This window comes from Nothoprocta perdicaria, unplaced genomic scaffold, assembly GCF_003342845.1.
Source record: "Nothoprocta perdicaria isolate Ctin4 unplaced genomic scaffold, notPer1 scaffold_166, whole genome shotgun sequence".
NCBI classification, from domain to species: domain Eukaryota; kingdom Metazoa; phylum Chordata; class Aves; order Tinamiformes; family Tinamidae; genus Nothoprocta; species Nothoprocta perdicaria.
Genome location: NW_020454827.1, coordinates 1,274,153 through 1,287,839, shown reverse-complemented (window position 1 = coordinate 1,287,839; position 13,687 = coordinate 1,274,153). Strand labels below are relative to the sequence as shown.

The 13,687-nt window shown below is 46.4% G+C and overlaps 1 protein-coding gene across 1 annotated transcript in view; it reads left to right on the top strand.

The window, feature by feature from the left end:
- The window catches only part of PSD2 (pleckstrin and Sec7 domain containing 2), a 55,119-nt gene that overhangs the window by 31,330 nt on the left and 10,102 nt on the right, over positions 1–13,687 (top strand). The window contains exons 7-10 of the mRNA XM_026035751.1: positions 2,591–2,680; positions 3,915–3,958; positions 7,674–7,864; positions 9,048–9,118. Coding sequence (XP_025891536.1) covers positions 2,591–2,680; positions 3,915–3,958; positions 7,674–7,864; positions 9,048–9,118 — 396 coding nt within the window. The remainder of the gene's footprint in view (positions 1–2,590; positions 2,681–3,914; positions 3,959–7,673; positions 7,865–9,047; positions 9,119–13,687) is intronic.

Genomic DNA, 13,687 nt, shown 5'->3' with positions numbered 1-13,687 from the left:
ATGTCCAGACTTGAAGATGATGTCCACATGTGATCTTGTTGAGCTTGATTCCCATTGCAGAAGAAAGTACCCCACTTTGCCTTTATGGTGGTCCTTTCTAGGAGTGTTCCTGGGATTCTCCACATTCACTAAATACCATGACAGTCTATGGGAAGCGTCAGGCAGTCCTTAGCACGGGAGCTGTTCATRATGCGGTATGTGTGGTTGCAGAACTGTTTCTCTGCAAGTGTCTATCAGGTGAGGCAGCAAAGTCCAGGTCCCAGGATATCTTCCTTTGATTTCTTTACCTAGATGATTTTAAGGATGTCTGGTGCCACATTCACTTCTGGTGTTGGTTTGGAAACACTGCCTGGGCTTTAGATCTGAGCACTGGTCCCATTCCATGCCTCAAACCAACAAACAGGACTGTTAAGATATAGTTGACTTGAAGTTGTTTTGCTTATGAGATGCCCTGGCACTCTGTACTCAATCCCACTGACATCCAACCTGAATCCTGCTCCTGACTCAGAAGTACTTTAACAACCTAGTCCAACAAGATGATTTGTAGAAGAAGCCATCCAGGCACAGGGATTGACTTGTGGCCTGGATGTCATACCCAGGAAACCTGAAGAGGGGCCTGCAAGCCTCGTAACTTGTGCCGTTTCCCCCCCACCATATTGATTCACTTCCTCAGAGGTTCTTATTCTGTCTTCATTGCCGGACCAACCCCACTGCAACAAGAACTCTGTAGACAGAAGGACCTGTGCTGTGCGCTGTTTCCTTGCTGAAGGCAGACGTAGAAGTTGCCAGATCCTTTCTGCACAAAGGAATGTGTTRCCTCAAGGTTTTGTGCAGCAAAACTTTCTCAGTGAGATTTGCTATTGCCTATTTTATAGCCCATTCCAATATCTTGTCTTTCTCTACCCACACACCCATTGCAGTGCTGGCCTTTTAACTGAATCCAAGAGCCCGTGAGTGCACAAATTCCCTTCTCCAAAGAAACCCAGTCTGCTGTGAAGCCCATATGCAGTTTTYTCTGAAGAAATGCAGGTCCTCTGAAGCTCTTCGTTCCCTGAGCACTGCCTGGCATGGTCCTGCTGCTGCCGTGTCTGGTTACGGGCACCAGCTTTGTGAAAGCCGAGATGGTCGAGTTTCACGCTGTGCTGCGTTGTGTCGGCTGCGGCAGGTTTGTTGCAGTGCTTTAGTCCTCTTTCCCTTGATCTCTCCAGAGCGTCAGCTCATCTGAAGCTGGCACCAACAGGAGGCAAAATTAGGAATCTCGGATAGAGCTGCTCAAAGACAATGCCAGCTTCCTGCGTAGCCGAGATGTTTCCACACAGAGATGACAGGTGTGGGGTGCACGCTCTGAGTTAATACCAGGCCTTCAGTGTGCAGGTGCTTCACTTGAGGTCGTCTTTTGTGCATGTTTGAGGGCMGAGGTTTCTGATATCTATCACTCTCAAGAGGTTATTTTCCTGCATGGAAGATATACCTTGCTCTGCACAGTACCGCTTGTATGATATGGTGCATCTTCATCTCCTCCCACTGGGGCCCTGAATGCCATCCTGGCTCAGCTGTTCTTGCCTGTTCTCGCAGAGTCCTCCAGGAGGACCCTGGACAAGGACAGCACCTTGCTGATACCACAGAGCAAGCTTGCCCAGTGTCAAGATGCTGTTGGGATCCTTAGGGCTGCCAATGGTAGGTCATGTCTCCTGTTCTCCTCTCACTAGCTCCACTGACCATGCAATATCACCAAGAGCTCTGTCCTTGGAGGCTTCACTCCACAATAAGAGCTGCAATATCATAAGGCACTGGGGACACCTCTGTTTCCTCTGTGCTATCATACTCCCTTTTCTGGCCCCTGTGGTCCTCAATGACTCCAGTCTCTGCTCAAGTCCTCTGGTGAGGTAGGATTTCAGGGGTAGACAAGAAAAAGGGCTGCCTTGAGCTGCACAGCCTGAGAAATTGACACTCTCAGCTATGGTGACAGTTAAGAGGGTGTGAGAAGGAAGAGATGTAGCATGGACAGGTGGCAAGGATGGATATCAGAGGTTTCAGATGAGCTGACTGGAATCTTCCAAATCATGCAATTCCCATGGTGTCCATGCATTGCCCTCACCCTCCACAGTAACCAAGTTCACACATTACCAGTAGCTGGATCATTCCTACCCCTAATGGAAAGGAAAAGTAATTTCCATTAAGGACAAGTCCTTGCCCAGAGCCTGCTGCCTTAAGAAGCTGACTCTGCACGCGCAGAAAATTTCACACACTGCTGGTTTGGAGACACAGCCCAGGGTTGCTATTTCTGTGTCAAGACCAGCATGGCAACCAGCGGTGAGATTACTTGGAAAGTCTGGATCAAGAGTCRGACGGATTATTTGCAGGTGTTATAGCTACAGGATTTTGAAAGAGGTCATTTGAAATGTTGGATAATGTCATGAACTAATAGAGCAAAGAGCCAATAGAAAACCAAAATAGAAGACCTGATTTTAGCTCTAGGCTTTGGGTCAAATCCAAGTCTCACTGTAAAATACAGATTTGTTCTTTAAAAATATTCTGATTAAAGTTGGGAGTCTCCAGAAGTTTAATGAGCTRCTTCTTTACCTTACAGAATATTGGCAAAAAGATGTCTTGTCAACAATTCATAGCAAACTTGGATGGACTGAATGATGGGAAGGACTTCGCAAAGGATTTGCTGAAGGTAATATGATATAAATAGACAATTGCATGCTGTTATTATTACTGTACTATCACCCAAACCTGCTGGGACAGTAAATGCCCTTGAATCAGCATTTTCCAGTGCACAGTTCTTCCTTTGGAAGATTTTTAACCCATACTGATAGCTTGTASTAATTTGCACATCAAAGTGAATCACTGGATGCCTGTTTCCTGTCTATCTTTTATCCAGATTAGTTGCATATCTATTCTCAGAACATATCAGGAGGTCTCCTGTCATCATGGTAATTCAGCGACCCACTAGACGACATGCAGACTAATTCACTCAAAATAAATATGGCCACATGGCACTGATACAGCTCTCCCAAACATACATGCAGTACAAGCTGTCGAGCCCATGCTTTTGGGCCCCTGGCTCCTCCAGCCAGGCTTCTGCTCATCTCCTCTTGAAGGAAACACATCTTACACAGCTGCCAGTCTGGACACATGCAGGCTGCATGTACATTTGTACATAATTAGATGGAAGACTCCAGAACAACTATTTCAGTGCCATGGAAGGTTGCTTAGATGCCCCAAACCCACGTGGTTTAACACCAACAGCATTGTCCATACCTGCCCACAGTTCCAGCTGCCTGGTCAAGATTCCCCTGTAAGGAAAGTGGTTGAAAGGCCTAGTGCCATATCAGGAGTGTCACAACTCCTTGACACAACCCACTCCAACCAGCTTCATCCTTCCCCAGCCCCAGACATAATCAAGACCACTTGCACATTCTGCTTGCCCAGCCGTTCCCCAGTGTCCAAGGGAGGTAATGTGAATTTTGCACTGGAGGAATCCGAAAGCAAAGAAAGCTGTCTGCCAAAGCCATTCATTCTGTTCTTGCTTCTAAGGGCAGCGTTTAGACTTCCACTGCCCCTTTCCTGCAGTCAAGACAATGAAGGTGTCATAGCGTTCTCCAAACTCTTGTATCATCTATTTGTAGGCAAGAATTTACTCAGGCCCAGCACCCAGAGTTAGACACAATCATGATGAGGCTGCCGAGCAAGGCTGACTGCCATGAGCTGCTTCTGACATGCTCAATTCAATCCCTAGCATAGACCAAAAAAAGGGGGATAAGTAGGATAGCAGCTATCCAGCTCACTGGAAATTAGTACTCCAGGACAATTCARCAAGGAAACAGACAGTGTATTGGGCAGATGATCTCCAAAATCCAGGAATGTCTTCAGCAAGAGACCCRGCTAATGTCATCTTCTTATTTCAGACACTGTATAACTCCATCAAGAATGAGAAGCTGGAGTGGGCCATGTAAGTATACATTTTAAGCATTTGAAATATAGTGTGTATTTCAAAGTAGTTGACAGGTCTTCACTTATATTTTTAGATCCGGAAGCATCCAGAACATTCCCTTTCATGCCCTTCAGCATTGAAGATTCTCCTGTAGGCAAGCTGGTTTTATTTACAACTCCAACACAATAGCAGCCAGGAGAGGATGGCAGTGTGTGGACCCTAGAACCACAGGCATAATGTAAAGGAAAGGAATATCCTTTTTATTTTCTAAGAAGAAGGGCCGTTTTATCATCCAAGAAGTGCCAGTCCCTCTCCAAATCATTTTAGAGCATAGTCTTTGCATTAGGAGCTCAGGGTCTGGGATCGCTTCAGTCGTTGAGACCTCCCCTCTCTTCCACTTGAAGCCACAGTCCTATCCATTCTTTCTGGAAATAAAATCACGGAATCACTGAGGCTGGAAGGGGCCTCCGGACATCTCCAGTGCAGGAGACTCAAAGTGCAGGAGACTGAATTCAGAGGCAAGTGCTTAGGACTTTGTTCATTGGGTCTTGAAAGGCTCCCAGGACAGAGATTTGGTAGCCTCTTTGGTTCTTAATTATCCTTAGAGACATTTCTTTTTATATATATATCCAGTCAAAACTTATTTTGCTTTAGCTCACCCATTCACCCATTTGTCTGCCAGTCTCCTGTCATGTACCACCACATGCACATGAAGAGCCCAGTTCTGGTTTCTCAGTAACTTCTCACAGATATTGGAAGGCTGTGATGAGGTCCCCTGTAGCCATCTCTACTGTAGGCTGACCAAGCTCAGCTCTCTCAGCTTCTCCTCAAAGGGCAGGTGTTCCCTTCCCCTGGCAATCTTGTTTTCCTGTTCTGGGTGGTCCTAAGCTGGTTGCAGTATCTAGTGAGCGCAGAATAGTTGTCATTTCCTTCAGTCTCCAAGCTGTGCTCTTGTTCATATAGTCCAAGGTGCTCTTGGCCTTCTTTGCTGCCTGGACTCGTCACTTAGATCATGTTCAACTTCTTGCCCACGGGGAATCCCAGGGCATTTTCCACAGAGCTGCTGCTCTGGCAGTCCCTGCCTCTCCATCTGTGCAGTACTCTTTCCTACCGCAGTACTTTGCGTTTTGTCCTTGCTGCRTTTAATGAGGTTCCTGTGAGCTCATACCTCCAACCTGCCCAAATCCCTCTAAATGGTGGCCCTGCCCTCCTAGATGTCAACTGTACTTCCCAGTTTGATAGTGCCCACAAGTCTGATGAGGTCTCTGTCCCCTCTTTCAGGTCAATGATAAAGATCTTAGACAAGAAAAATCCTTTTACCTTCYGCTATGTACAGGCATCTCATCTCCAGCTACCCTGAAACAGCATGRTGACAGTTCAGAGAACAGCTAGCACGATTACCTCCAGGACAATCCTACAGACACTTGCACTGCATCTTTCTCAGCTTTTCTTCTCTTTCTATATTAAAAAAAGTCCATCTCCAGTGTGTGTCAGGATCCATTGACAAGAAGGTGCTGTGCCTTGCCTGCAGCTCTTCCTGCCTGCATACCTGTGCTTTAGGGAAGCCTTTAACAGATCTGGGGCCTTCGGGTTACAGCATGAACACCTCTTCTCTTCTAAGTCAGGCCTGTATTGCCAGGACCTCTTGGGCTGTTGGCTCCACTGATTGCTGTATACCTTGTCCTGGGCAGGAATGTGTCTGGAAATGGTTTAATGCTACCTGCTGGCAGACAGAGTCAGCCTTTCCAGGGACACGGAGACTCTCCTGCACCAGGCACATCCCAATGACAGAAATGTTTGCTAACGTGGGCTAATGGTTCCTTCAGGAAGGGCCCAGGGCTACAGTGACACAGTTAATAACATTGGAAATGGAGTGATTTTTGAGTGACATTGATTCCACTTTAAAAAATGATCCTGCATTAAATGTTTAAGAAAGAGAGGCACCAATAACAGTTTYGTAATGGAAATGCAGCCCTGAAGGGGTCCAACCCAGGAGGCCGTGGCAGCCTCTGTGCGCAGCCGCATGTGGCCTTCAGTGCATCAGCCTTGCACGCTGCGGTCTGTCAGTCACGAGGGGGAGCCCTCTAGCTCTGCGAAAGGTGCCTGGTGGGGCAATTTATATAACAGGAGTTCAGCAGAAGTGCAGCTGCTCAGTGGATGCAGGCAGTGGTTATACAACTTCTGCAAGCACACGGCTCTGGTGGGCAACACGCTCCCCTCCGTCCGGCGGGAGTCACGGGGCACAGCAGGGACACACTGATGCCACCCATTAGCACCTTCACCCGCCCCTTGCACCCTGCCCTCTCATCGCTGCTCACCACCTTGTTCATCCCAGATATCCATCTGGGACCTGGCTTGCTGCAGGGTGTCTTGCTGTATTTCATGCAGGCCAGTTGGAATGTGTGAAACTCTGCAGCAAGACAGATGATCCCTGGCATGGGGTACCCAGKCTGTCTTCAGAGACATGACACAGGGTCATAACCTTGCATGGGTCAGGCAAGACCCTGTTTTGCTTGCTTGTCTCTCTGCTCTCTCAGTGGCTCCTGCACTGCTTGGCCTTCAAGGAAAACATCCCGTCCCCAATGCCCATCTAGAAATGCAGACACAGGACTGCAATCCCAGCACCACGCACCTCTCTGGTACAAACCAGCAAAGTAATCCCCCACTAACTCACCAGCCAAGCATAACCTCTATATTCTGCCCAAGCCACAGGACTCCTATGGGAGGCTGAGAGTTCCTATACCAGTCTTCCATTCCTAGATGTTCCTCTTATTCTGGCCAGTATCCTACCTGCAGATGGGGTACTGTGGTATTTTACATCTCAGCAAGTGATTATTATGCAGCTCACTGTTTAGCTGAGGTGTGGCTTCAAACTAGTCTGCAACCTCAGGTGCCCAGCTGTGACATCTAGACAGCAGCTTTCAACAGGTGGTGCAGAAATTCCTTGTTCACTTTCATTTCTCAATGCCCTAGAAAATATTAGGGAAAATACTTCCCATGCAAGTTCTAATTTCTATGTACCAAATTAGTTTTTACTTCAAAAAGGAAGAGTCAGGCTGTGAGGAACCTCCGAACGTTTCTCTGAACTGCTGTGCCTGTGAGTCCAGGACCGGATCAGCTGTAAGAAGTCGTTTCTGGAAGTGACTGGCAATCTTTGCTCTCTGTTGTCTCATTCTGAAGACAGAAAAGGGAGTCAGATGGATAACCTCCTCCAGGTTTTCCAGAATCAAGTGACCCATCTCTCTCATATCTGCAAATTTGGTGCCTCAGAGATGTGTAGAAAATACCTAAATCTCCTTCATTATCTAGTAGGCCAYAGAAGCTGTCCCAGGAGAGGTGACACCTCTTTGATACCTTGTATCTACCAAAAGGTTTCCTACTAACGCCTGTTGATGAGGCACGTAGCTGAAGACTCTCCCTGTGAAATGCTCCTAGTCCTAACAGTGCTATGTCTGCAGATTACTGGTGTTCAGACAGGTGCCTATCCCTTACCTCTCTTGAGTAATGTCAGAGTGGAACTGTTGGGTCAGTTGTTTGCCATCCATGCTCCAAGCTGTTTCCAGATCACCATCATTGCTATGCCTTGTATGTTACAGTCCTTAGGTCTCTTTGCCTTTTCTTTCTCTGACCAGTCTTGTAATAAACAACTGTCTCAAAATCGAGAGCAGGTGTGCCCACCATGACCTGTCCCATGTGTCCTCCACTCAATCTCTTCTCTGACTTTGTTTCCAAGTGATGAGGACGAGTTGAGGAAATCACTCTCGGAGCTCGTAGACGACAAATTTGGAGCCAGTGCAAAGAAAGTGACAAGGATTGTTGACAGCAGCAACCCCTTCCTGGACATCCCCCAGGCGCTGAATGCAGTCACCTACAAGCACGGTGTCCTCACGCGCAAAACCCATGCAGACATGGACGGGAAGAGAAGTATGTGTTAATGGGACAGGTGGAGACGTGTCATAGGCAGTACCAGAGTCCACCCCTAACCTTTGTGCAGCTGTTCCTCTCGAGTGTCATTTCCTTACTCCATCCCAGAGGATACAAGAGAGAGCCCCCAGCATATGAGCCCCAGTTCAGAGGGAAAGGAGAGTGTCTTGCAGCATTGGTAGACTTGAATGTTTTCAGGAGACCTCAGTCTTCCCTTCTCACTGCCAAGGAAGCTGAAAGTCTTTGCTGTTCCATTTGCTGCTAACATAGACATGCTTCTGTCATGGGCAAAACCCTGAATTCCACACACTGAGCAGCTGAGCAAGTCGTCCACCCCAGCCTTGATCTTAGGGCAGACTGGTCTTAGGGCCTTCAGCCTTACTTACACATTCTCTGCAGGGCAGGGGGCAACAGGACACCACATAGTTTTGCAGTCAGCATGTGGGATTACAGGAAAGKTAACATGAAATATATTTGGAAATGGTTTGCTAGGGAATAGTGATTAGTATATTACTAATCACTTGGATACCCACTGTCTCCTTGGATAGCCACTGTTGCTATCAGATATGGATGGCCCATTCGCTTAAAAGATAGCCAATTAAAAAGTCTTGAGAAATGAAGATTACCACCAAAGAGCTCCCTTGCTTCCAGCACTTTCTTAATTATCCACTCCTTAAGGACCAGCTGACTTGTCATGATGTAGATGGCTCTCCTCACCTCCTAGAGCTCCCCAGCTTCTAGCAAGCTCTCTTTCCCTGAATCCACTAAGACAGCTTGTGGTAAGGCTCCATCCCTGCTGAAACAAAAGCTGCCTTAGCCAGGGTATGTCTGCGTCACCCATCTGAACTAGAAAAATCCAGTTATGCCACTGCTCCTCAAGCACTAAGTCCAAAGAACCTGGGTTTGGAGAAGCAGACACTTCAAGCAGGTGGTTCCATTGCTCCCCCTATGCCTTGTCACCTCTAGTTTTGGTCTGTTTGTGTTCATGCTGTGAGGTTGCATCTCCCAGTCTAGGTCTCTCTAACTGGCACAGAAAGGCTACATGTAAGTGGCAACTTGGAGGTGTATGAGGTCTGGCATGTCTGTGGTGGGTTGTGAAGAGGGTTGGTCTTGCCAGAAAGGTGAAGGTCAAGCAGCTCTGGCAGAAGCAGACATATATAATTAGATATTCTTCTTTTTGTAGCTCCCAGAGGAAGAAGAGGTTGGAAGAAATTTTATGCTGTCCTTAAAGGAACCATCCTTTATTTACAAAAGGTAACCATAGTGGACTAAAAGATTTGCTAATTTTTGTTGTCTCCAAAACAGTCATGCTTCCCTGAGCAGGAGTCCTATAGATGCAAGTACAAGTGGGTCTGTCCTAAAGCATTTGTAGACATCTACAGAGTTCCTCAGGAGACCCATACACAGTGTTGGAGGGCACTGCCATCTTCTGTGACGATGTTCATGCTAAAGGTGGTGTTTGTAGCTTCACGGGAGGGCCGTATTGGAAAAAAAATGACAGAAGAGGCATTTAGGCAAGATTTCTATAGGAGTCTCAGCGATTAGGAGGAAGAATACTGAGCAGATAATATGGAGTAGGTGATAGAGAATATTGGTGAGCCATGCAATAGGAATCTGAAGGGGAAGGGCATACGACTGGTATTGTCCTGCCTATTGTTTTATTTGCTGGCATAAACCTGAGCCTATGTCACTCTGTGGAACATGGTAAGGATTTCTCCTTGCTTAAATTTTATACATTTCCTTCGTGAACCTGCTAAGGTAAGTTGACCATGAGCTGCCAAGTGGAGCTTTCTCAATATGTGTTGCACAGAGCTTCCTGCAGTTCCCCAGGCCCATAACCATCTATAGTCAACACAAGAATAAATTGCACATTTCCACGAGGGGCCAAGTCACCACATTTATCTCTCTGCCTTTGAAGACTCTTGAATGCTAGGAGGATTTCCAAGGGTAGTGTTCCTGTGGGGAACCTCCGAAGAACGCAAGTAGAACCTTACTTTAATGTCAGTATGAGCCAGGAAACATGCCTGTTATCACACAATCGCTTAACCCACTGAACTAGATCTGAACTACTTAGTAAAACATGCTGTGTAGTAAGCCACTGAACTCACCTTGCTGAAACAGCACTGTGGGTCAACGTTATGGTGAGTTGCAGTATTATCTCCAAAGCAATGAAAGTAAACAAACAGTGGATTTATGTAAGAAGGGCACAAAGATCCTCAGGGCAGCACGAAATTATGACTCAGAGCTCACAGCACACCCCAATGATGCTTGTGTTTTGCCAGGTACTATGGCACATGTCACAAGGCCAACRAAAATTTGGCAGCAGCTGATTGTAATTTACTGTATGGGTTGCTTTTAGCCAAGTGCCTTACCACCTTCTTCTGTATCTGATGGAATCTGCAGAGTACAGGAGAGACCAGGTCTCCCTCAGCCTTATTTAAGTCACTGACACTTTCTTACACTCTGGTCTATTGTCTTGTTGCAATCTCCATGTGGCCTCCTGTGAAGAGCTTCCCGTGCTGACTGCAGGGTTGGATATGAGGATAAAAATAACACAGAGCTACTCCCAGCATTTAGTTTTGTTGATAGAACAGTTTCGCCATGAAAAAAAAAAARRCAATTTTATCAAAATCACAGGAGTAAATTGAATTTAAAGGTTTTTTTTTCAGCAAATACCTTTAGGGATAGGGGCTTTGATGTGAAGGTAAATATATTTGGGACCAAATACACTTTCAGAACTTTCTTCATATGTTGGTCTAAAAACCAGCTGACTCAGGATTTTTCTTAGTGCATGGACAGTATTAGAAGGAGCCATGAATCAAATGCTGAGTATCATTCCTGCTGCTAGGAGAAGTGATTTGCTTTTCTTTCTGCAAGGCCAGTAGCAGTGACCTTACAGACTGGTATGTTAAGACAAATTGCTAGTTTAATACTTCAGGTGTTACAGTTCCAAAAGAGAGAGGAGATGGGCTTGGCAGAGAAGCATGGCTGTTAGGAGAACAATGCTTGTATCCAACTTGGCCTTCAGGGCTAATGATTAAGAGGCTGAAGGCTTCTTCTATGGAGAAGACGTGAAGAAGCAATACATCTAAGTTTTAGGTGGGTTATRAGGGTGTCTTATAAATATCAGCCTTGACTGACATAATTAGAGGGAGGGACCGGAATTGCCTAGTGTGCCCCAAGGAGGTAACATAAGGAACAATGACAACAATGAAAAGCTATTTCGGGAAACATTTGGGCAAAGAGTTAGGAGAGGCTTTTAAATCATGAGCTGATGCTTGGCTGTACATGGCACCCTTCAAAGACCTCTCAGTGCTGATTTGGGCCAGTAGGTAGAGGGTCCACCAAGCTCATGGAGAACACATGGGAAGACAAAACTGTCAAGCCAAAGTCCTTGCACTGCCATTTCCAAACATTCCCTGCACCACAACAGAGAAATGATAAAAATCAACCCACCTGGATGATTCTTATTTCAATATATTGCTGATGACATGGTTTGTAGAGCAAAACAATAATGTAGTAAAGGAAGGGAACCCTGTGCCAGCCTTCTAAGCTCTCAGCAGAAGATGCTTGTGGATAAACATAAGGTAGAACATGACCTGGGTACAAATCACTGGGAAAGGATTGTCTGACATGACAACAGTGAAGAAAATATCTGCTACCAGACTCATATGCTGCCAGGGAGCAGAGGTTCAACCTGTCCCAAATTTTCACTCAGGCCAAGCCAAGGACCTTTAATTGGAGGTCCTGAGAAGACCCGAAGGACCAGCCTTGGGAATGGAGTGGAGTAGAAATGGCAAGGGGGGTGAGGAGGATTGGGAAAATAGATAACAGGGAAAGAGGTATGGATAGATAGATTAATATAAGATAGGCAGAAGGGTGAGGGTGGCTGGGAAGATGGCAGTGTTTCAAAAGCAGTCCCGGCAGCAGCTGTAAACCTGCTGATGTAGAGATGTTACATGTCATTGACTCGCCAGTGTTAATTGCTGGATTAGCGTGTTCTAGCACAGACTGCTGAAGCAATTGCTTGATCCCTTAGAGGGATGCAGCAAAGTCCTGAGGGTGAAATGTAGGCTTAGGAGCAGGGCACACCTCTTCTGCACTCTAATCCGTGCTGGGTCACTGACTCACCCCATGGCCTGTGGCGATTTACTTCACCTCTATGAAATGGGAATAATAACCCTTAATAACCACAGATAGAGGGGAATTTGGGGGGAGGGATGAAGGGTTGTAAAGAATGAGGTGCTCTAATATGGAAGCACTGAAAAGGGTGCAGGTCTGAGCACTTCCCGCAGGATCTGACCCTGCAGCCCGGACTCACGGATTCCCAGCACTGCCCTGAGCCGTGAGCACTGCCCCGTGCAGGCAGGCCCTTATCACAGCAATGCTGCTCAGAGCACCAATTCATGGCCAGACTGAAGGCAACAGCACCTGCTTTTCTTTATTAAACAGTTAGCCTGGTGCATGTGAACTGAGAAGAGGAAAACCCCTCATAAGCTGAAACATGAGAAAACTCTGTAGTTCATGTCCCTTTTCATTTCACTTCTTGGGGCTGGTTCTGAGCCCAGGTGCRGAGCCAGCATCATCAGTGCACTGGACTCTTCTGCCCCATCCAGGTGTCTTCATGGGCAGGCAGACGGAAGAGAGACCTTGTCTTGAAAACAAGCTGTAAGCTGCGGCATTCACTGTAGTTGTGGGTCCGCCTCCCTCCTCACGCAAAGGTGGGCAGTGGAAGAGAGATGAGTGCAGAAGTTTGAACCAAGGATGCCRTGGAACACCACCATGGCAGAAAGTAACCCCAAAGAAGGGTTGGTTGTGCTTGTTTAAAMAGGGTCTTTTGCAGACATATGAACTAGAAGTCTCTCTATGCAGACAGTGTTAAAAGTTAAAATAAATTAAATTAAATTAAATTCAGAGAGATTGCAAAAGAAATCACTTGCATACAGGCTCAGTTGCTGCAGAAAGTGTCTCCAAAGCATACCCTGAAAATTGCTAACCCCAACCATCCGACACCTAGAAAAGCAGGCAAGCAATAGATTCCTTGTCACTTGAGGGCTGGAGGCCTTTAAACCTATTCTGATGTAATTGAGGTGGAATGGCAGATCAGACCTTTTCCATTTCACGGTGGCACATACCCATACCCATGTGAGGAAAGCAGGACACACAAGACAAAACATTCAGCAACCCCGTGATAGCACATTAAGATCTACAGTGTCTGCAGATAAAGCTAGACACTGTGATTATAAAATGGTGAGAATAAGATGAGAAATACTACAGCATGGAAAAATCCTTGCATGAAGTTCCTTCAGATGTGACAGGAGACTGTTTAGGTTTTATTATTAAAAAAGAAATGTTTGCTTTGAGTTTTAAAACAGAACTATTCCAATGAAAGTGTTTCTGTTGCTAGTATGTTTTTGGATGTGCCTCTTCCACAACTGCAAGCGTTTTCACCTTGTGTGCTTGAGCTTGCATCAAAGTTCAGAACCAGATGGAGGCAAAACCTAGAGAGGCCAGTGGGGGCTTCAAAGCTGAGCTGCTGCACTCTATGGAAAGGCAATGGGATTATTCTGTCAGGGAAGGTTAAGCACTAGTGCAAGTACTGTACACAGTAATTACCCCAGTTGTCTGTGTCTGGCATCTTACAAGCCAGTAAGGAGGAAACCTTATGGAGGGAGCCTGTTTAAGCAGAGATATCCCAGCAGTGGCAGCAGATCATGTCATCCTGACTTTTTCAGTATTTGCATCAATATGAGCTTCCTGGAATCACAGAACCCTTGAGGTTGGGAGGGACCTCTAGAGATCTTCTAGTCCAACCCCCCTGCA